At 31.6% G+C, this 22,572-nt stretch overlaps 1 protein-coding gene across 3 annotated transcripts in view; it reads left to right on the top strand.

Annotated features, from left to right (window-relative positions):
• Positions 1–22,572, top strand: part of LOC148609815 (uncharacterized) — an 89,949-nt gene that overhangs the window by 1,689 nt on the left and 65,688 nt on the right. For all 3 annotated transcript variants that reach the window (XM_088541099.1, XM_088541098.1, XM_088541100.1), the window contains exons 3-19: positions 5,384–5,452; positions 5,795–5,866; positions 6,526–6,588; positions 7,660–7,731; positions 9,780–9,848; positions 11,395–11,466; positions 12,350–12,427; positions 13,317–13,388; positions 13,899–13,970; positions 14,822–14,974; positions 15,910–15,987; positions 16,660–16,794; positions 17,947–18,096; positions 18,710–18,859; positions 20,740–20,805; positions 21,859–22,002; positions 22,273–22,416. In XM_088541099.1, coding sequence (XP_088397225.1) covers positions 5,384–5,452; positions 5,795–5,866; positions 6,526–6,588; positions 7,660–7,731; positions 9,780–9,848; positions 11,395–11,466; positions 12,350–12,427; positions 13,317–13,388; positions 13,899–13,970; positions 14,822–14,974; positions 15,910–15,987; positions 16,660–16,794; positions 17,947–18,096; positions 18,710–18,859; positions 20,740–20,805; positions 21,859–22,002; positions 22,273–22,416 — 1,659 coding nt within the window. The remainder of the gene's footprint in view (positions 1–5,383; positions 5,453–5,794; positions 5,867–6,525; positions 6,589–7,659; positions 7,732–9,779; positions 9,849–11,394; positions 11,467–12,349; positions 12,428–13,316; positions 13,389–13,898; positions 13,971–14,821; positions 14,975–15,909; positions 15,988–16,659; positions 16,795–17,946; positions 18,097–18,709; positions 18,860–20,739; positions 20,806–21,858; positions 22,003–22,272; positions 22,417–22,572) is intronic.

Below are 22,572 nucleotides of genomic sequence, written 5' to 3'. Positions count from 1 at the left end.
TATGCATACCATGAACGTAGTATAGGCTCTGAAAAACTGGCTCCAAAATCGTTAAAATTCAGGAGTTTCCCTCAGGGCTTTGCCTTGCCGGACTCACTGGGGGCCTTGAGCGACCCACTCCCCAAGACCCCTCGCCGTAATTTTGCGTACAACTAAAACAGGCCTAGCTACGCCCCTGACAGTACTCATGGGTATGGATTGTCGATAAGCCATTTGTCCGATGATTCTTGATTTTCGCCGATGATGTTTTGCATTACTTTTAGGTCTTATATAACTATCATGCTAATCTTCCTGATACTAAAATTTGATTTTACAATTCGATTTCACCTCTCTGAATAAACGAAAGAAACATTTTCGAATTTATGCACCATTGAACAAGTTAGCATTTGTTTTGGGTTTTCTCCGATGACGTAACATTTTGTTCTTGTTTGATTAAGTCCGATGAGGTCAGGATATAACAATACACTAAAAATAAAAAAAATCGAAATGTCTATGGTTTAATATTTTTTTCAAAATTAAAATAAGTCGTTTAAGTATTTTTCCAAGCAATTCACATGAAAATATACATTAATTCTAGTGCTTTTAACGCCATACTATCAGAGAAACTTTTTTATGATTCTGGTAGTTTATTTTTAAGACATTTATGTCATGCTAATGGAAAACGCGATCAAGTGATGACAATTCCCTTCATGAAACAAGAATCACTTTGGGGAAAAAAACAGAACAAATCATCGTACAAAAACGGCTTATCGAAGAACAACCTACTCCAGCAATGCTAGAGGTTGTCTGGCAAGCTATTTTCTGACTTGGTGCCGTTGAGGTATGGAGGAACAAAATTCCAACCTCTTACGCTGTAGGAGTAAAGAACAACCATGCCCACTGAGGTACGATCAGTTCTATGCAAGTTAATACAGTAAGGAATCACCTACGGACGGTCATATACTTGCGATTCTGTGCACGTTAAAAGCAGTGACATTCCCGGGCGAGAGCCATGTACTGGCAGATCTGCTTAATTAAACATTTGTAACACCCAGGTTTTGTGAAGGTAGTTTAATGTGAAACCATTGATACTCGAGAGTCGTGTACATACGCATTTCTCTGCAGGTTAAAACCGATAGCGATATTTTATGTGTCTGTGGTGTTATTAAGGCTGCGTGTAAATTAAAGGAAAACGTCATTCTGGAACCATCTATCAGCTTATTGCAATGACACATGAGTAACACGGAGAAACGAAAAGTATTAGCTGTATAAACAACTAAATAAACAATTATCAATTTCGTGATTAGAATCCCTATTTTCAAACTTTACAACTTCGTTATATTAAATCCAATTTTGGTTCTGTAAGTGTTTCATTTGGATAAAATTATTCATGAAGTATAGAATCGAGAAAATTAGTTTGAATCTCTTTAAGTCAAACTTTAATGTCCATCTCCATCGCATGAGAAAAAAAAAGATAAATTTTCACATCATGGTATTTCAAATCCCTCCATCGAGATCGACCTTGTTTTATATCCTTCATGCAATTATGTATTTTCAAAAGTAATTCCACATGTCATTGACGCATATAAAATACACCTAACATTTTACACTGCATTGTAGTACTTAGCGAATACTCCTAATTTTGCATATTTCTTATATTAAAAATCGGAAAGGTGCGTTGCATCACATTGTGAGAAAGTGTTTTAACTGAACGTGTCTATTAAGGAAATAATGTGCGGTTTAATTCTGGCAGCGAAGTATTTAAAAATGTGGACCACATTGATTCATTGCACTGATTGCTTCTGTTTAATACACGGAAAGGGTGCATTACACTTGTGCGACTTTTGTCCTTTCAAGGCAACTAAAAATTTGCGTGACTTCTTTTAAATAAATCTTTTAGACAAATTGTTTAAAAACCATGATTGCGAACATTTGATAGTTTGCTTTCAATTCATCCTAATTCAAGAGCCGATTTTGGTCAAATATCCTATTCCAAATTGTACCACCCTGTGAACGTATGTAGTAAACAAAAATTCAAAAATGTGTAAAACTATAACAATTACCAATATCATTCAAGGACCCGAATTTAATATTCTTAATTTTAATATACGTTGTACAGCTTTTACCCTTATTCCAAAAATGAAAAGAAAGTATGTGTTATTGGACTCATTTTCCCCAAAATGGGGAATTTTGTCGTAATATGAATTCGCATTTTCTTTAGATTGTGTAGTATAACTGATTCTTGATATATGCAAATTCCATTAAATATATTTAAAGTTTTAATCTGTTTAGTATGCACTACTTTTTGAAGGTAAAAATATATATATATATATACCTTACAACTTGCACGTAGTAAATTTTATTTTTTCCACTGTTAGGGCCCATTGTTTTGCTTAAAATTGTCTAAAAATTAACACATAAATTGATATTAATAAAAATCACCGAATTCATTTTTTCTTATAAACTGATTTGTTTTACTCTTAATCTACAGACACAAAATTGAAACATTTTGCAGAGAAAAAATAGGGGGCCATCGGGATACCAACAGAGATATACGCAAAATTGTCACTGAGACCACCTCCTTTTCTTAATTTGAATATTTGTTCATAAAAAAATCGAAGTAGTGGAATTACAATTCAAGTAAGCTTATTCTATTTGCATTTTAATACAAAGTAGCTATCTGAAAAATAGTTTTGTGAAAAAAGTTAATAACACTTGAAATATAGCTATATTTGTGATATTTGATAATTTTCTTGTAATGGAGTTATCTCCCCTTAGCCATGCTTTTTCTTAAACGTTGGAAAACCTACATTGAAAAATAAAAGTTGTTCACAATTGGCCACATTATCATGTTGCATTTACATGAAATGAGAAAATTAGAAATTTTGAAATTCTACTAAATAGGAGAACCACTCTAGTCTCTAATTATAGTAATTTATAAAATATCAACTAGTAATTTTTAACTGGTGTCATCCTGGTTTGCCCACTTTTAATTCCTTGTATAAATAAATATAAGGGGTTATGTTGTTTTAACAATTAAAGTCTGTTTCTGAATTGTAGTATATATTTACCTGTATTTTACCTGTAAAATCTTGTAAAAAAAATCCTATAATGTACTATTGAATGAAGTTGAAATATAATTAAATTACATGCATTCAAATTATGCATCGTTATTTTGATACATGACTTTCTAAAATTGAAGTAATCGCAATTTGTTTTTCATTAAAAATTCGAATTTAGTAATACAAGGATTTGTAAAATGCATATTCAACTCCTTGGGTAATATAAGGCGGACTGTTCGATTTTGCCATGTTTTGGATAATGGAACTGGAATTTTTTACGGAAAAATAACCTGTCACAATTTTTATTTAAGAGTAGTATGGCCAGCATCTGGAGTAAAAACATATTCTGGTCTACATTTCAGACACTGTGAAAAATATTTCGCCCCAACAAATTTTATCTGCATGTTTTTTGGGATTCATTTCATCCGCATGCATATTCAAGTTTCCCAGAAAATAAAATAGTTTTTGCCTGGTGTAATTGTGAGAGACACTTCAACACATTTTCCTAAATATAATTTGTATTTTGAAAACAACAACAAAATAATCGAACTGGAAAATGAGAAAGATAAAAAGGATTTGTCTGATGTGTTCGTCTCAGGCTTTGTAGTATAAGGAATTACTAATTTTGTATGACACGTGGCGTAGCTGTCGCCATGTTATTAAAAACTGCAAGGTTTCACAAAAATCGCCGGCTATTTTCTTATAAAAAAAAATCTGTGGTTAGGCTAATATACAGCATTCATTATCGCATTCGAACATTTTCCGTTTTGTAATTATTATGTGAAATCAGCTGTTTTAATATTAAATTTTGCAATTGCAGACAAAAAAGTTTCCGAGAAAGTTCAACAATTAAATAAAGTGATGAATTTTGTCGATAATATGTCATATGTAAGCTTATCATTTTTGGATTTAGCGCTGGAAATAATTTTTTGTTTGCTTTGACCACCCATGGCGGTAAAAGAAATTAAAAAAAAAGGAATTATATAAGCCTGTTACTAAAGTGTAGAGTCAGTCAATGCGAAGCTATGGCTACTTAGTATAAGTTACTTCGACAAACGGTTGAAATGTTCTACTGTTTAGATAACAATGCTGCTATGTTTGGACGTTTTTGTAATGTTGTTATGCCAGCTGGGATGAGGTTGCAGAAATTGTAAACCGTATTCGATTATAGTTATAATTTTCCCGCAAAATTCTCGCATTCCAGTTCCAGCAGCATCATCTAGCTAGCCTGACAGAGAATCGACATTTTTCATATCTTAATCAGACGTACATTCATACTTGCTGTTCCAGTCCTTATCTATCCCTGTACATTTTCTTGCAGTTCAATAGTAGCATTGTCAGACTTGCCGTGAATTCCATCAGTGTTTTTCATCAGACAGAAAATCACTTGATTTTTTTTTATTTCCGGAAACCAAATTTCCCTAGTTATAAGCTTTTGTTTATGTAAAATACCCTCTAGTCATATCGAGTTTCTGGAGAGGGTTTTCTTGAAGGGGAAGCATTAATAATGGGGTGAGGTCATTTTTTCTGTCTAATTTAAATAAAAAAATAAACCAATTTATTGTTCCATTTAAGTCACTAAGTAGACAAGTCCTGTCTGAGGATTTTGGTAAATCTTGTCTTCTCAATTTTAGTTAAAATGTGTGCTTCTTTTTTTGCCAAGGAGGGAGGGGGGGGACAAATTAACATAATTTAGTTATAAAGATCAGTGACATAGTTCCAAAATCAATGGAATAAGTTGGCTAATATAGTGTTTTGAATCCTAGAGTATATAGTGTATGTGTTCCAATGTTTTTAGTTTTCAAGTCCATGAAAATTTGACACTCCACTATGTTAACATAGGCATGTTTATATTGTACCAAGGCAGTTACAGTATATTTTCAAATGTTTTTTTTTTCCATGTGTACATATATTATGTATTATTAAGAAAATTTCGTTAAAATGATTTTAGATTGTCTGTTGAATCCAATTTATCTACATGTATAGTATTCACAAATACTTGCTTGTCAGGTTTTTCTTGTACAAAAAAGTGAATTCCTCCCAAATAACTGAATTGAATTAAATGTAGCCTTCAGAGAATATTTATAAAACATTCTCATTCTAAGTTGCTATATTTAAGATTAATTGATGCAAACAATTGAGAGGTACCTTTGTTCATAAATAATTTAAACTAATTTTTGGTTGTTAGGAAGGGAATTCAATTGCTCAAAGTTTTTGTTTTATTTCTGGGCAGTTAGGGAAAGGAAAACTCAATATTTCATATATGCCCAAAATACCTTATAATAAATCCAAATGAATGCTCTATCCACAATTGTATGATACGATAGATGGTTCTTTTGTAGGTATGTGACCCATTACACGTTTCCAGAGATTTCTTATGTAACATTTGAAAATGTTGACACAGTACAAATGTAGGTATAGAGTAGAGTGATACATGTACATAGCGTTCAATTAGAAATTTAAGAAATTTTTTACATGGATTCCATAAATAAAAAGGGTTGTGTTAAGTGTGACATTTATTTTTTTTTAAGTCTTTACCAATAATTGCATAGAAAGTACATCTTGTAATACTGAGGGATTCTTTATAACAAATTTTCTTTAATTTTTTGTGAAGAATTGAAAACAATTTGAAGAATTATGGTAAGTAAAACATATTTCTTGTAGCTTTTAGTATATTGATCATAATGACATCTAATATATCACAATTGACTGGCTGGGATGTTATATATTAATGAAAAACTCCTTTGCTTCAGATCCATCAAATTCTGTTCTGCCTTTAACATACTGGAACATGCTTTTGTAAACCTGACCAGTCTTACCAAGTTGTAAGTTTGTACAAAGTCAGTTGAACAATTCTTTGTTTTAACATTTGTATATGATTTGAATTCTTTTTTTTTTTTTTTTTAAATTAAATAGCAGTCTTTGTAAGAATCATGCAAATTCTGTGATATGTGATACATCCCAAAAAAGGCTACATATTTTTATTTTTGTAAATAAGTTGTCTGTAGTATGAAATGTATAATTATCAAATCAAATCTGTCTGCTCTTATAACATAATTCACACAGAAAATGCAATAGTTTCTATTGTACATGTATTTCAGTGTCATTTACAGAGTTGTCTCCCTTAATTCTGAATTCCACAGTACATTCTATATAATTTTTATCTCCCTGGAACAAGGATTATATGAAAAACAACATGTTACTTTCTGTTTACTATAACATTTTAAATAAAATATCAAAAATAAAAATATGTAGGTTTTCCATGATTTTGCATTTTGCATGATTCTTATCTGGAGTGCTACTTAATGTTCAATGTAATCTGCCATCTACCTATTTGAAGAAGAAATAGGGATGAAACCTGTAAGAAAAATTTTATATGAAATGTGACCAAAGATATTGTCAAGGTTAAAATTTTTGAAGGGAGATAATCCAGCTTATGCAAAGTTGATAATTCTTATTTTTTTATGATTTTGTTTGGTAACAGGACTATAGAGAATAGTGGTATAACAACAATGCCTGACTTAAGCACAACTCAAATTACTCAACTGTAAGTATAGGAAGGATAGGACGGTAGCAAATCCTGAGATTTACAGATTAATTGGGATACTTGTGTTTCTTAAAACACAAAATGGAAAAATAGGAATTACATTCACTTGTTCATATAATACAATGCTTCATAACACACTTTATATGTTATGTATTGATTTTTATTAAAGTATACAAGTGTGTTCATTTCTGAGTGTCTTCTATGTTTTAGCATATTAAAAAATGACTATTTAAAAATTGTATTAACTGTATTTGTTTAGTGCCCTTTGCTCTTCTGTTATTTTTTTATACGCTCCGCAAACAATGTTCAGGGGTATGTAGGTTTCATCCTGTCTGTCTTTGTCTGTTCAGAACTATTTTCTAAGCAGCTTGCAGCATTATTATGAAACTTTGTGGGACATAATATAACAACATGGAGATGTGCATACTGTAAGGAATTTAAGATTGTGCACAAATTGTAGAAATGATGGCTGATGGACTTGTACGTTTTTTGAGCAAATCTTGGGTTTGAAGCGTTGTCTGCAACTCCTCCTCAATAACTTGTAGGATTGTTATGAAACTTGGTGTTAAATTACCATATTGAAAGGTGCATATTGTCATTATCTTTTTTTAAGTTTTGTTTGTATTTTTTTTAATTTAATTTGTGTCTTTGTGTTGTTTTGTCATTGAAAGCTGACTTGATTTGATTTGTTTTGGAAAATTTTTAAATTTCTCTCATTCTAAGCCTGTGATTAAAAATGCACCTGACTTTTTAACTATCAGGTGGTAACTAAATTTCTGTGAGTTTTCCTGCCATTTTACATTTCTGAGTTTTCTACAGATTTCATGAGAGAAACAGATTCTCCTCCAATGCTTTCAGGGATTACACAATTTCTCCACTCAATTTTAGATTGCAGAAACCTTGTAAACGCTTCAAAACTGAAGGAGAATCTATATACATTATAATTACTTTTGCTTAAGGTAAAAATATTAGTTAGAAAGAAAAAATTGAAGTTGCCAATAAATTGTTGTATTTACTGTATTTGACGGTAAGATCACTTAGCCACACTGATTAGTATTATATTTTTTTCAGGAATCTGATGTATAACAGCATAGAAATCAAGACAACATTTACAGGATCTCTGCCCAGTACTATCACTCATGTGTAAGTGTAATATTTACAGGATCTCTGCCCAGTACTATCACTCGTGTGTAAGTGTAGTATAGGATCTCTGCCCAGTACTATCACTCGTGTGTAAGTGTAATACTTATAGGATCTCTGCCCAGTACTATCACTCATGTGTAAGTGTAATATTTACAGGATATCTGCCCAGTACTATCACTCATGTGTAAGTGTAGTATATGATCTCTGCCCAGTACTATCACTCGTGTGTAAGTGTAATATTTACAGGATCTCTGCCCAGTACTATCACTCATGTGTAAGTGTAGTATAGGATCTCTGCCCAGTACTATCACTCGTGTGTAAGTGTAATATTTACAGGATCTCTGCCCAGTATTATCACTCGTGTAAGTGTAGTATAGGATCTCTGCCCAATACTATCACTCGTGTGTAAGTGTAATATTTATAGGATATCTGTCCAGTACTATCACTCATGTGTAAGTGAAATTTTTACAGGATATCTGCCCAGTACTATCACTCATGTGTAAGTGTAATATTTACAGGATCTCTGCCCAATACTATCACTCATGTGTAAGTGAAATATTTACAGGATATCTGCCCAGTACTATCACTCATGTGTAAGTGTAATATAGGATCTCTGCCCAGTACTATCACTCATGTGTAAGTGTAGTATAGGATCTTTGCCCAGTACTATCACTCATGTGTAAGTGTAGTATAGGATCTCTGCCCAGTACTATCACTCATGTGTAAGTGTAATATTTACAGGATCTCTGCCCAGTATTATCACTCATGTGTTAGTGTAATATAGGATCTCTGCCCAGTACTATCACTCATGTGTAAGTGTAATATTTACAGGATCTTTGCCCAGTACTATCACTCATGTGTAAGTGAAATATTTACAGGATATCTGCCCAGTACTATCACTCATGTGTAAGTGTAATATAGGATCTCTGCCCAGGACTATCACTCATGTGTAAGTGTAATCAAGGATCTCTGTCCAGTACTGTCACTCATGTGTAAGTGTAATATTTACAGGATCTCTGCCCAGTACTATCACTCATGTGTAAGTGTAATATTTACAGGAGATCTGCCCAGTACTATCACTCATGTGTAAGTTGTAACATTTTTGACAGTCATTTCCCTTTTTAATATAATTGATGCACATGTCCACAGGAAACAGTTAAGCAAAGAGCAATGTGAATATTATTATATTATACTTCTACTCACATAATGGTTGGTATATTGGAATCACTATGTCCACCTATCTATCATTCCATTCTTCCATCCAAATTTTGTTAGATTGAATTTATCTTATTTATAATTTAAAATGTTTTATATTACAATTTACTAGAAATGGAAATAGTGATGACCTTCAAAAAGCATATACTGATTTATACACTAGCACATTTCCAGTTTTCATACATTGTACAAATACAAAATAAACTAAGTACCTGAAGGCTATGGAAAGTCTCAAACGAGACCCAGAATGCAAAATTTTGCACCACACATTAGTCCAGAGCTTCTTGGGGCCTTAAGAAACATTTCTGTTCATGGCCTAGCCTAGATGAGTTGAAGATTTGGAATGGTTTTAGTACATGTCATTTGGTATGAACAGTCCTTGAACCAATCTGCTCAATTATTTGTTGGATTGGTGATTGACTGATCACTGATGGATAGTGACCAATCTGATTGCTGTGATATGTAAAATGAAGGACAATATGTTCGTAAAAACTTTAGAATTTTTGTTTTAGTGAGTCAAATTGAGTGCCATATTAAATTTACTTTGAATTTAAATTAATTTTGTATTTGAATGGAAAAAGCCATTGCATGTATTAAAGAAAATTAATTAGAATTGTGTCTAGATTTTTACCATTTAGTAAACATGGGGAAAAAAACGAAACAAATTAATAGAAAAAATATATCTGATCTGTGGTCACGTGATGTATAATAAAGGCAATCAGAAACTCATTGGTGATCCATGAAGGATCGTAATTACAGTTGCACAAATTAGGTCAGGTACTGTAATGATTGTAAATATTCTGTTGAATAATTTAATTAATTATGAATTTCAGGGCTTTAACGGGAAACAAGATATACTGGTTACCTAATGGATTTCTTACTGGTCCTAATCTTAGAAGTGTGTAAGTAAAGTAAGGTAGATGAAATCAGTTGTTATATAGGTAGCAATGATTTACCAAATGTTCCATACCTGCCAACTTTTGAAAAATCACTATAGCATTAAAGGGCTTTTTTTAAGTTGAACAACATGTGCATGCACTATAATAGATTGAAGTTTGTAACCCCTCCCTTTTTTGTGTTGGATTCCTCCAAACCTGATTAAAATTCTTAAGTTTTATCAAATTAAAAAAAAAATATAAATGAGGAAATATACATTGAGCACATATTTCCATCTTTCCATCAATGTCAGTTGGAGTAAAGTTCAAGTGTTCAAGTTTTGAACTTGAAGAATTACAGTACAGCAAATTTTTATGTAAATTATTTGAAGTAGTTATCGAGAAAATGTTCTTTATTCTATTGTATATATTTCTTAGGTGGTAACTATCAAAAATTCTAAAATGGTTGTTCTCACTCTCAAAGCAGGAGATTTGCCAGGTTTTTGCTCTCGTCACATGTTTTCATAGGAATTGAAGTAATTCATTAAGATTTTAACCTGAAAATTCAAATAAGACAGGAGAATTTCTACAAATGCGTGGAAATCTCCTGCTTTGACACAGGCAGGTAATCAGGAGAATGTTGAAATTTTCATGAAATAATTGGAGATTTCTGCCAAAATAGGGAGAGTTAACACCTATGATATTTACTTCCTATTTGGCTGAAATACATGTTTAAAATCCTTTCTGATAGTTGAGTGATACATAATATCTTTTATCTCAGAAGAAAATGATGGACAAATAGAAACAACTGTACCTAAAACGTTTTATTTTATCTAAATTTTCTTCAACAGCTTGAATTGAAGAATTAAAAATTGGTTTCTCATCGTTTTTATTTAAAGAATACACTATAAGCTCAAAGAGATCATAAATGTCTTAACTGCTTCAACTTAAATTTGGACCATTTATAGGAGAGTTCGCCAATCTCATTAGTGATGTCATATTCACTAATTTGCATATCATTAAGTGTCAAATTGGTTGGCAAATAAATGACTAAATAAACAATTGACAATTTTATGATCAGAATCCCAATTTTCAAAACTTTATAACTTTGTTATTTCATATCCAATTTCGGTTCTGTAAAATGTTTCACTGAATAAAATAATTCATATTTTGAATGTGAATTTATAACTCTTACTTGAAAAATAAATTTGTAGTGATATTTATATGTAAACCTCTATTTTCGTATAACATTTTAATTAAAATCTTATACACATATAGTCTAATTTTGGAATAGTTATTTAAAAAATTCCATGGATAAAAAGAATTAGCAATTTTTGGAACCAAAAGAATTTTTCAATTATCTTTAAAAATGAAAAAGTTATGATGATTTGAAGTTGATGCCTGGTGCCATTCAATGGATTTTTTGCCGACCAAGACGAAGTCACAGGTAAGTGATGACATCACAAAGAACTTGCCTTTCCTGCCCTTAATTTTTCTGTTTATGTTGTTTAGACAGTTATTTGTATTGAATGGTATGTTTTATGATTATTCTATGATTATTTTGTATTTTCAGGAGTCTTGGAGGAAATGCTTTCATCAATTTCCCAGTATTAGGCTTTGGTAGTCTTCCAAGTCTTGTTTACTTGTAAGTAATTGAAACATACAATGACTAAAGGAACATTGTAATTTTAATTCAAGTGATTTACTAAAGTTCAAGCTGTCCTTTCCACAAAAAATCACAAGTGTAAAATTAGTCGTAAGTTATAATGTCATAAAAGATCAAAGTATTGTGATGTCATAACCTAAAACTGATTTTACACTTATGATTTTCTGTAAAATCAACCACAAGAAACATTGCTGATTTTTTATTACTACCAACAACACAATTTCTTTCATATTAAATACCACTAAGATACCAATTATGTAATTATACTTTTTGCTTATATTTTATCTGCAGATTTTTATATATTTTAAGGTCTGATTATAATACCTGTGTAAGTGTTGGATTCATATTACAGAAAAACCTGTCTAAACAGCACCCCTTATGGAGTCTAAAATTGGTTTGGATTAGAGAGGTGCTTGGTTTAGACAGATGTTTTGTTTTTGATGGTTTGGTTTAGACAATGTTTGGTTTAAACAGGTGTTGGTTTAGAGAGGTGTTTGGTTTAGAGAGTTGTTTGGTTTAGACTGGTGTTTTGTTTAGACAAGGTTTGGTTTAATCAGGTGTTGGTTTAGATAGGTGTTTGGTTTTAGAGATGTTTGGTTTAAACATGTGTTTGGTTTAGAGAGGTTTGGTATAGAAAAGATTTGGTTTTAGAGAGGTGTTTGGTTTAGACAGGTGTTTGGTATACTTATGTTCAAAACATACTTAAAAGGGATTTTAAAAAGTGTTTAGTGTATACAGGTAATCAGATTATGAAGGGTTCAGTTTAGACAGGTTTTCAGATTATGCAGGGTTCAGTTTAGACAGGTTTCAATGTAAAATTTTAGGATCACATGGAAATTTTTGAAAGAATTTCTTATTACAGTGGTATAGAGAATAACCAAATTAGGAAACTGTCAGCTAAACACATCAACAACTTCAAAGAATCACCACAGCTTCATCTGTATGTAGAAGTCTTTTTCCTTTAAATATTATGCTGTAAATGTATAAATGCTATGACTTGTTACATGAATCACCACCCATCACTTTTTGTTAGCTTTATAGACTTTATTTATTTTTTTTAATTATTGGAAGATCAGAGTTTACTTTTACAATTTATTCTTATTTGTTTATCACTGTAATTAATATATATATGATATAAAATGTAGAACTATATCTTACTTCTGCTCTTAAACAAGTAGAGGTTTCTGTCAACAGTTGTAAGTTTGTACCTCTATGCTTTATTTAATGTCTTTTTACTCAGCTATTGATTTCACAAAAATTTTATGATTTGTTGGTGAAAAAGACAAGATTTCAGCTGCATATTTTGCCAAACATAAAAGGTTAGGTAGATACTGTAAATTGGGATATTTTGTCATTTTCTGTCATAATATGCATGTTAAATTTTGGTGTGATGAATTTTGGTGCATTCTGAATGATAAGTGTTTTATTATTGCTGACAGTAAAAACAAACTATCCTTTATTGTCCTATCCTAAACAGAATGTTTGCTAATCTGACTGTTGTTGTTTACCATAAAAATAATTAGTAAGAGTTATATTTCTGTAAAAAAGTTGTCAAATCAATTAAAGATATGTAGCATATATAAAATGTTTGCTTGTGAACCATATCACTATTCTTGTCAGTAAATGTTTGTTGGTAAAAAAAAATCCTTAAAACTGTAAGGTTTTAACATTACTTGCTTTTGTCCACACCTTCTAGTACACCAATATATATTGGCTGACAAAAATTAGGCAAATGGAATATTTAGGTGTGTTTAATTTTGGTACTTTTCAGAGAGGTTAAAAAAAAAAAACCAAAATAATATTCTGGCACTTGTTCTTTGCTGTTACAGGAATTTAAGTCATAATGCAATAGACTATATCCAGCCATATGCTTTCTCTGGGAATACAAATTTAAAAGTAATGTAAGTATTGAATTAATTCACACTTTGTTCTGCTAAGTCGAGTCAGAGTAAATTTCTTGATGTTATACCATTTGCTTATGTTGGAAGGAAGAATTGTTTTTTTTGTTTTTTGTTTGTTTTTGTTTAAAGGAAAAGTAACTTTTTATAATATACTGATATGAAAGTAACATTGGGTAAAAGAGTAATCAAGGGAACCAAGGTTATAGCGGTAATCAGACAACAGACATACACAACAAGGAACATGAAGTAACTAAAATCATACATACAAAGTAACAAAAGCAAATGAGCAACTCGGACTCCACTAAAAACTAGGGCATGGACCAGGAGCACCGGTAGGGTAAGCGTCCTCTGCTTTTCTAGAGACACCCGCCGCTGCTAAAAGAGATGAAGGACAGCTTTAGAAGTGAACTCCTAATTTAAATACATACTGTTCAAGTGTTTGAGATTAACAAAACACATCTGACACATACTATTCACGATCTTAGTAACATCAGTGTATTGTTTTTTCAGTGAACTACACCAAAATAGTCTATCTACTATTCCAAAAGGTGTATTTGATAATCTGTTTGGACTTCTTCATTTGTAAGTAGGTCATTTGAATAAGTTAAACAACATTTACAATTTAAGGTAGTAGACCTAGGGTAAGGGACACAACTGTTAAAAATCATTGGAATGTTTGTATTCACCATTTTATATCCATCTCATGTAATCATCAAAGTAACTTGGTCTGATTTTCATTCTGTTTCAAAGGGAAGCTTGAAAGGCTTTTGTGAAATTGTATATGATACAAACATATCACTGATTTGAAGAGTTATGTCCCTTACCCCAGGTCTACCTCCTTAATTATTTACGAGTACAAGTACAAATGGTAAGTATCATTATACTCCTGTTTCGCAGGAGAGGTCGGTAAACTGTTTTACCTTGTCTGTATTTATGTGTGTTGTAACAATTTTTTCAGTCATAGTTTTCTCAGCAACTACTCATCACAGCTGCTTGAAATTTTAATCCATTCTTCATGTAGGTATGCAATATGATGGGATCCATTTTTGGAAATATTTCAAAAACAACTACCTGTTTACAAAAGGCTTTGTTTATTTTTTTACTTCTATTTTTGAAAGTTGAAATTTTCATTGCACTTTTCTTAGCTACTACTCATCACAACGGCTTGAAATTTTAACAAATTCCTCCTGTAAGAACACCATATGGTATGGTACCAGTAACAGATTTTTTTTGTTTTTATAGCATAAATATGGTTATTTTTTTTATTATAATGTATTTAAACAGAGTATGTGACTTTTTTTTATCTTTTGATTGACATATTTCAGTATTTAAAAATTACTTATTTTTATGCTATTTACATGTAATAGAAGAAAAAGTAACAGTTAACTCCCACCATAAATACTTTATTTAAATACTATTTTTAATTATTCCAGGGATCTACATGCAAATAAATTACAAGTATTAAATAAAGAAGCTTTAATGAATCTTGAGAATTTAGAAGAACTGCGACTACAGACACAGGAACCGAAGATGACAACCATTATATTTAACTCCATGATCAACGTTGGAAAATCACTGAAGTATCTGTAAGTTACACACAGACAGACCTGCTCAGAAGGTCACCTCTTTTGTGCATAAACCTGTTTTATCAGATAATCTTCCTAATCACTATAACAGTCATTCTTTTTATTTCTAACCCTGTAATATAAAGGTCATCTCTCGGTTTTGCCCTGTAAAAACAAACTGGTTTACAGTATCTTGTACTCACAAAATTCCTACTGAAAAAGGAAGTAAAAATTTCAATTCAACCACACTTGTAATACTGTAATTGGAGACTTATAAGGAAACCATTCTATTGAACCCATTTGATTTGAATTGCAACGTAGTCAAGAATTTCAACACAATATGATCTCGGATACTAGAAAAAGGAACAGATATGGTGAAATTCAACAAATGCACCTTGGTGTAACCTTTAAAAAAATAGTAAATACTTACAGAGATTACCCAAAAATGTGCAATAAGTGTAAACATACCTTCAAGTAAGCCTTGAAGGCCCTGACAACAAAAGTAATAAAATCCATGGTAACAGAACGATGACACCTGAAAAGACAAATAACGATACAAAGACACATTAAAGTACAACATTTACAATAGGGTAAAATCATTCATTTCTAACCAAGTATCATGCTGCAAGTGCAGCATACAACTTGGAAATAGTGTACAAGCATCTGAAATTGACAAAATTAATGTACATTAATCAGGACTAGGCCTGGTAAGCTCAGTTTTGGACACTTATCGTAAATATATTGATTCGATTTTGCAACTATTTTTTCACAAGCAATACCCTGTTTAACTAACATGTATTTCATATTTAAAGGTCATGATCAGTCAATTTATTTTTACAGATTTGTTCTTGTTCAAAAGTTACTTGAATAGTACTTGAATTTGTTTGAACTATCTGCATTGATTATTTGGTAGTGCACTTTGGATTGATACTTCATTACAAATATTAATGTTTCAGATTCATGGCTGAAAATGATCTGACCCATGTTCCACATCAAGTGTTTATGGAAAACAATTTTGATGCTATCATTGAACTGTAGGTATTGGTATTACATTTAGATGTTTTAATTCAATAAGGATCCAGTAGAATGCATTTTGTTTAGCTGAAATGAAGTGGTGTACACTGTACAAATATAATAACAAAAATCCCTTTCAACTGAGATATAGCAGTGGCAGTAAAAAAAACAAATTAAACCAAGGCAAACTACATTCATTTTCTATGCATAGCATAAATTTCCTTGCTTTAATTAAAAAAAAAAATAAATACATGTACAAACATGACAATAGACAGATTCACTAATTGTACTGACTTCTGGGACAAACATTCCTATTTGTTTAACATGTACTTTATGAGGATGCTGCGATGGCACAATGTTGTTTATGAGGATGGAAGTTGAATTTCTGAACTGGTTCATTACATGACTTCTGATAGGACATATTCTATATAAAGAAAACAATACTATTTGTTAAGCTAAAGCTCGTTTAAATTTATTGAAATTCAGGAATTATTTTGTTGCAATTATTGGTGTTATTATATTGTGTCGAAAAGATACTATTTTTAATTTTACCCTTTTTAAAGAAGATGTCATAAACTGCAAAATATCATGTCTTATTTTCCTCTAGAATGAATTACAGCATCTCAATTACACTTTAATACTGATTTTTAGAATGTTCTTGTGAGGTATTAAGCAGGTGTCTTCTAATTCAGTCATCTAGGTACTAACTTGATCACCAATGTAACTGCTTTGGATGCTAATGGTTATGGATCTACATTACGTAGTACATTTAATCAGAAGGAGACTAAACTGGTTCCTTTTTCCACTATGGGTAGTCTCAAAGATTTGTAAGTTAGTTTTACTCTCATTAGAATACAATGTATATTTTGTATACTATTGTCATATTGTTTTGCCTCTATGAGGCCCTTTATTATTATTATTATTATTATTATTATCATTATTTGTTTACTATTTTTTGAAATACAAAAATTAATTGTTGTCTTCTAGCAATTTTAAAATGCAATAAGACAATATATACTATAAAGTATATTATACCTCCTCTCAAAGAGTGGGTGGTATATTGGAAATGCCTTGTCTGTCCATCGTTCCTTCTTAATTTTGTAGCAATTATCTCTCTTCTTAATTGGATTGATGTTAAATTTGGTGTGTGGCTTGATATAGGTTGGGCATATGTTGTAAGAGATTTTGGGTGCTGTGTAACATCAACATTCTGTAAGAATGGAGTTTACTTAGAACATCAATGCATGCAACTTACGTTAATATTGAAGTCTTATAATGGTATATCACTTACTTGATCCATGCTGTTGTGTAGGCACTTGGTTTTGCTCTGACTACTTAAATATTAGTTGATGGATCTTGACAAAATTTTACAATTAGGTGATATTGATTTTGGTGATCTCTGAAAGTTTTTATTTTATATTTAGGTTAAAGACTGGTGAGTTCGTTGTGTTTCCCGATGTTTGTTCCTTTTTCTATTGACTGGTTCAGAATTAGGTGCCAAAGAAACTTTACACAATCATTTTTCAGATTTCCAGTCAATAACTTGAGTTTTAGAAAATAGATAGCTATAAAATTGGTCCACAACAGGAAAATTTTATTGATTTAAATGGATTATGATTCATACGATAATAATTAATTCAGTAATTTAAGGTTAAATATGGAGCATTAAAATTATCTTCTTAAACTTCATAGAAAATGCTTGTTTTTTTATGTCCAACTGCAATTTTTTAAAGTTCTTTATCCCATTTCATTCCAGTCAGAAACTTTTGCTGTGTAAAAAAGTGAAATCACATTCTAAATTTTGAGTTATATTAAGCTTAAATGATGTGTCTATTATTGCCCAAACTATTCAGTTTTACCTCTGAAGTCATTTAAAGTTGCATCCTGCAAAGTATTTTATTTCTAAATGAACTACAGTGCTTTATTTTTTCAATAGTATCATGTTGGCAGATTTAAACATAGAATTCCTTCTTTTTCAGTTATCTTGAAAAAAATGATATAACTCACATTTTGAATACAGATTACTGTAACCTTACATCATTGGATCAGCTGTTCTTGTCCTCAAATAAAATCACAGATGAAAACCTGGACAAGGATGCATTTTCCTGTGTTCCCACATTACGTGTCCTGTAAGTCCATTGCATTAAGGAGATACACCTAGGGTAAGGGACATAACTCATGAAATCAGTGAAAAGTTTGTATCATATTTAATTTCACCAAAGCCTCTCAAGCTTTCATTTGAAGCAGAATAAAATGAATCCAAGTTAATTAGATGCTTACATAAGATTGATGTAAAATGCTGAATACAAACGTTCCAGTGATTTTTAAGAGTTGTGTCCCTTGCCCTAGGTCTACCTCCTTAAATAGTATATTTTCACAGTTATGAAATAACCCTTGATTTTTAAATATTTTTGAGACATATTTATCTATGTGCAAAACCATAATTTTGAATTCCAAAGAATGGTAATGTAATTTCTTTTATTAGGTGTTATTTATAAGAGAAATTATTGAAATAGCTTATGCCAAACAAAACATTTCTGAGCTAGCTAATTTTTACACATGACAATAATACTTAAATCAAATGATTTATGTTTGTAAATTATCATGCAATTGACACATGATGCACATGTGATTTTTATATGAATTTAGAATCCCATTTACACCATATTGGATACTTTTAGCTGTATGTTGAACTACTTGATGATTCTATATATTTTTTTTCATTCATATTCCAACCCTCAGAGATTTAGGCGGTAACTTGATACAGTATGTACCACAGGCCTTGAGGAATGGGACACAACTGCCATCACTTCAACATCTATATCTCCATAGCAACAAGTTAACATTTATTGAAACAGGAAGTTTTACTGATGTGACAACTTTAACATTTTTGTAAGATTTTTTAGAGCTGTTTTGACACCCAGGCAACTGAGTTGAGAGGTCATATAGATTTTCAGTCTGTATTGTTATACCCTCACCCACTGGTGGTGGGGGGTGATATATTTATCCTTCATTCCAATAGAATTTCATCAAAATTTTCTGGGGTCCCAATGGATGGATTGATTTTAAATTTGGGGTGTGGATTTATATAGATTGGGTCATGTAAGTGATTTTTGGTGCTGTCCAATATCAACTTCCCGTTTCTTTGTACTTTGCCTTTTTTTATTGAAAGATAAAGCAAATTTTCCTTCCAAAAATCTGGGCTCTAAATGGATGGATCGATTACAAGAATTTGGGTTTTGGCTATATATAGATGGGACATTGTAAGCCATTTTGAATGTTGTCTGATATTGAACTTCCTGTAGGGGTATACCTAGCATTGAACTTCCTGTAGGGGTATACCTAGCATTGAACTTCCTGTAGGGGTATAGATCTAGCATTGAACTTCATGTAGGGGTATACTTAGCATTGAACTTCCTGTAGGAGTATAGACCTAGCATTGAACTTCCTGTAGGGGTATACTTAGCACTGAACTTCCTGTAGGGGTATACCTAGCATTGAACTTCCTGTAGGGGTATACATAGCATTGAACTGCCTGTAGGGGTATAGACCTAGCATTGAACTTCCTGTAGGGGTATACTTAGCATTGAACTGCCTGTAGGGGTATAGACCTAGCATTGAACTTCCTGTAGGGGTATACTTAGCATTGAACTGCCTGTAGGGGTATAGACCTAGCATTGAACTTCCTGTAGGGGTATACCTAGCATTGAACTTCCTGTAGGGGTATAGATCTAGCATTGAACTTCATGTAGGGGTATACTTAGCATTGAACTTCCTGTAGGAGTATAGACCTAGCATTGAACTTCCTGTAGGGGTATACTTAGCATTGAACTTCCTGTAGGGGTATACCTAGCATTGAACTTCTTGTAGGGGTATAAACCTAGCATTGAACTTCTTGTAGGGTTATACTTAGCATTGAACTGCCTGTAGGGGTATAGACCTAGCATTGAACTTCATGTAGGGGTATACATAGCACTGAACTGCCTGTAGGGGTATAGACCTAGCATTGAACTTCCTGTAGGGGTATACTTAGCATTGAACTGCCTGTAGGGGTATAGACCTAGCATTGAACTTCCTGTAGGGGTATACTTAGCATTGAACTGCCTGTAGGGGTATAGACCTAGCATTACCATGTTTCTTAGTTGTTGTTTCTATGAAGACAGAATTTCACATGGTGTAAGGTTGTATCTTTTCAAAAGCTTAACAATTCTTTGAGTGATTTAACCTGAAGAAAGTCTTTGTTCAATTGGAATAGCAATAATTCAAAACTATTGTGTTATAAATATTCTAGTTTATCGCGTTGTTTCATTTTCTCATGACATTTTGATTTGAATTGGATATGAATGTCTTCTATGATTTACAAGCACTGTTGGCTGTACATGTGTATGTAAATTTTCAGGTCTGTCAGTCTGTTAGTTTTGTATTACTTTACAGTTTGTTTTGAAACTAAACTATAATCTTTAGATGAAGATGAAATCATGGTAAATGATATGTACTTTTATAAATGTGATGCTGTATGAAAAAGTCAAACAGATTCATGGGTACCAAGAGTTTCTTGATGTGTTATATCTGAATGATTAAAAGTTCAAGTCATGGAATAAAATCACCTTACACTCATGCAACTAACAGTGAAAGAATGAAGTTAGAATATTAACAATTTATAATTTTATAATGAAAAACCTAATTCATACAATTAAAAAAAAAGTCAAATTTGATATTTTTCATTTTTCTGTTAATACATAATTTTATGTACAGGGTAATTTTTTTTCCAGAACTTTGTACGACAATATGATAATATCTGTGGAGGATGAGTCCTTCCCATTGGGAATTAAATATTTGTAAGTTACATTAATGAGTACTGTATGATAGTTATCAAAATCATATTTTTGTTTGAATTTCTTTAAATGTAACTTTTCAAATACACAGAAGAAACAAATAATTTGGTGAAAGATGCATTTTGAGTTAAAAAAAAAAAAATATTTGATGTTTTGTAATACTTCCTGTCAGTATGGTCTCCCTTGGTGGTCTCATGGAAGCATGCTTAGGTCGAGTGTCAAAGGTGATTGATTTGATCTTGGTTAAGTCACAATTAGACTTTTAAAAAATCGGTAGTCACTGCTTCTCCTCAAAGCACATGGCAAATAGAAGATTGAGTAACAACTATTTGGCTCTGAGTCAGAATGATATGTTAGAGTAAGGTGAAATACCTGTTGTCTCATTCAGCCAGAATAGTAATGTAATCAAGGAAACCAAGATTCTAGTGGAATTCAAAAATTCAAAATTTCCAAGGACAAAGACCAGACATGGAAAACAGACAAACACAACAAAGAACAAAAAATAACCAAAAAATACATACAAAGCAAGAAAAGTAAATGGGCAACTCTGACTCCACTAAAAACTGGGAGCAGGTGCCCCAGTAGGGTAAGCGTCCTCTGCATTTCTAGAAACACACTATCGGAATTGCTCATAAAAAGTCAAGTCCAGTTTGACAAAAGAAAGAAAGGATAACTATGACACATAGAACAAATCAGTTTAACATGTAAAAACCTGAATAAGTAACAACAGACTAGTACAATAGCTCATCTATTGGTTATAAATTATCATCCTAAAATAGATGAAATATCTGCCATAATATTTAAACCATAATGAATCCAGTCAGTATTGCATGCATTATGTACATTGTTCTTTGATATTATTTCATTCTGTAGAAAATTTGCTCATGTACATTGTCATTTTTTGGTAAGAAAATTAACAGTCTAACTATACTTAGACTGTTCCTAGTCTTGTTTGTTCAGTCAATTAACCAGGAACTTTTCACATTAATTGGATGGCATTATAACATTGCAATGTCATTTCCATCTAATAATTGGTTGTTTGGAATATTTTTGCAGATATTTACAGAACAATGATTTCCGATTTATCCACGAGAATCAGTTCAGATACTTGACAAGCTTGTACCAGTTAAACCTTGCAATTAATGATATAGACTATCTACCTGACCAGGTGTTTAGTAATTGTACAAAACTGGATGTGCTGTAAGTATAATAGTCGTAATTCTGAAGTGCTGGTCTATATGTGTAAACACTTATATATCTTTTTTTTTCTGTTGACACTTTGTTTTTATGGGATAACTTAGGTATTGGTTGGTCTTTGGAAAAGTCTACTACAGGTTTAAAAAAAAAACAAATGAAAGGTTGGTATTGATCATGGGAGTTATGGCCCAACAGGTATCTTTAATTCGAGAAATCTTATATATTAAATGCAAAAATTATTGCAAATCAAATGAATATTTTTTTTTAATTTAGGCAACTGAATAACAATAGAATTAAGCAGTTAAAGAAAGTCCACCTAGAAAATTGCCCATTGACTTCAAAACTGCATCTACATAGCAATGAGATTGGATGGATTGAAGATGGATCTTTAGACCACATTACATCAACTGGAGAATTGTAAATCTGTGAAAAATAGAAATTGATTTCTCTTTTCTGATGCGTACCTTACTAAATGGATTTTCAGTCTTTAATCTTGGTTTTACAAAACCTGAATATTTATAAAGCCCAGAATAATGTTTACTTTAAACCAACTATTTGGGATTTATTTTCACT

This window comes from Perna viridis, chromosome 8 (genome assembly GCF_037379345.1).
Source record: "Perna viridis isolate PV_CMFRI_1.1 ecotype Kerala chromosome 8, ASM3737934v1, whole genome shotgun sequence".
Taxonomy (NCBI): domain Eukaryota; kingdom Metazoa; phylum Mollusca; class Bivalvia; order Mytilida; family Mytilidae; genus Perna; species Perna viridis.
The sequence above is the reverse complement of the archived record's forward strand: the minus strand, read 5'-3'. Positions and strand labels throughout refer to the sequence as shown.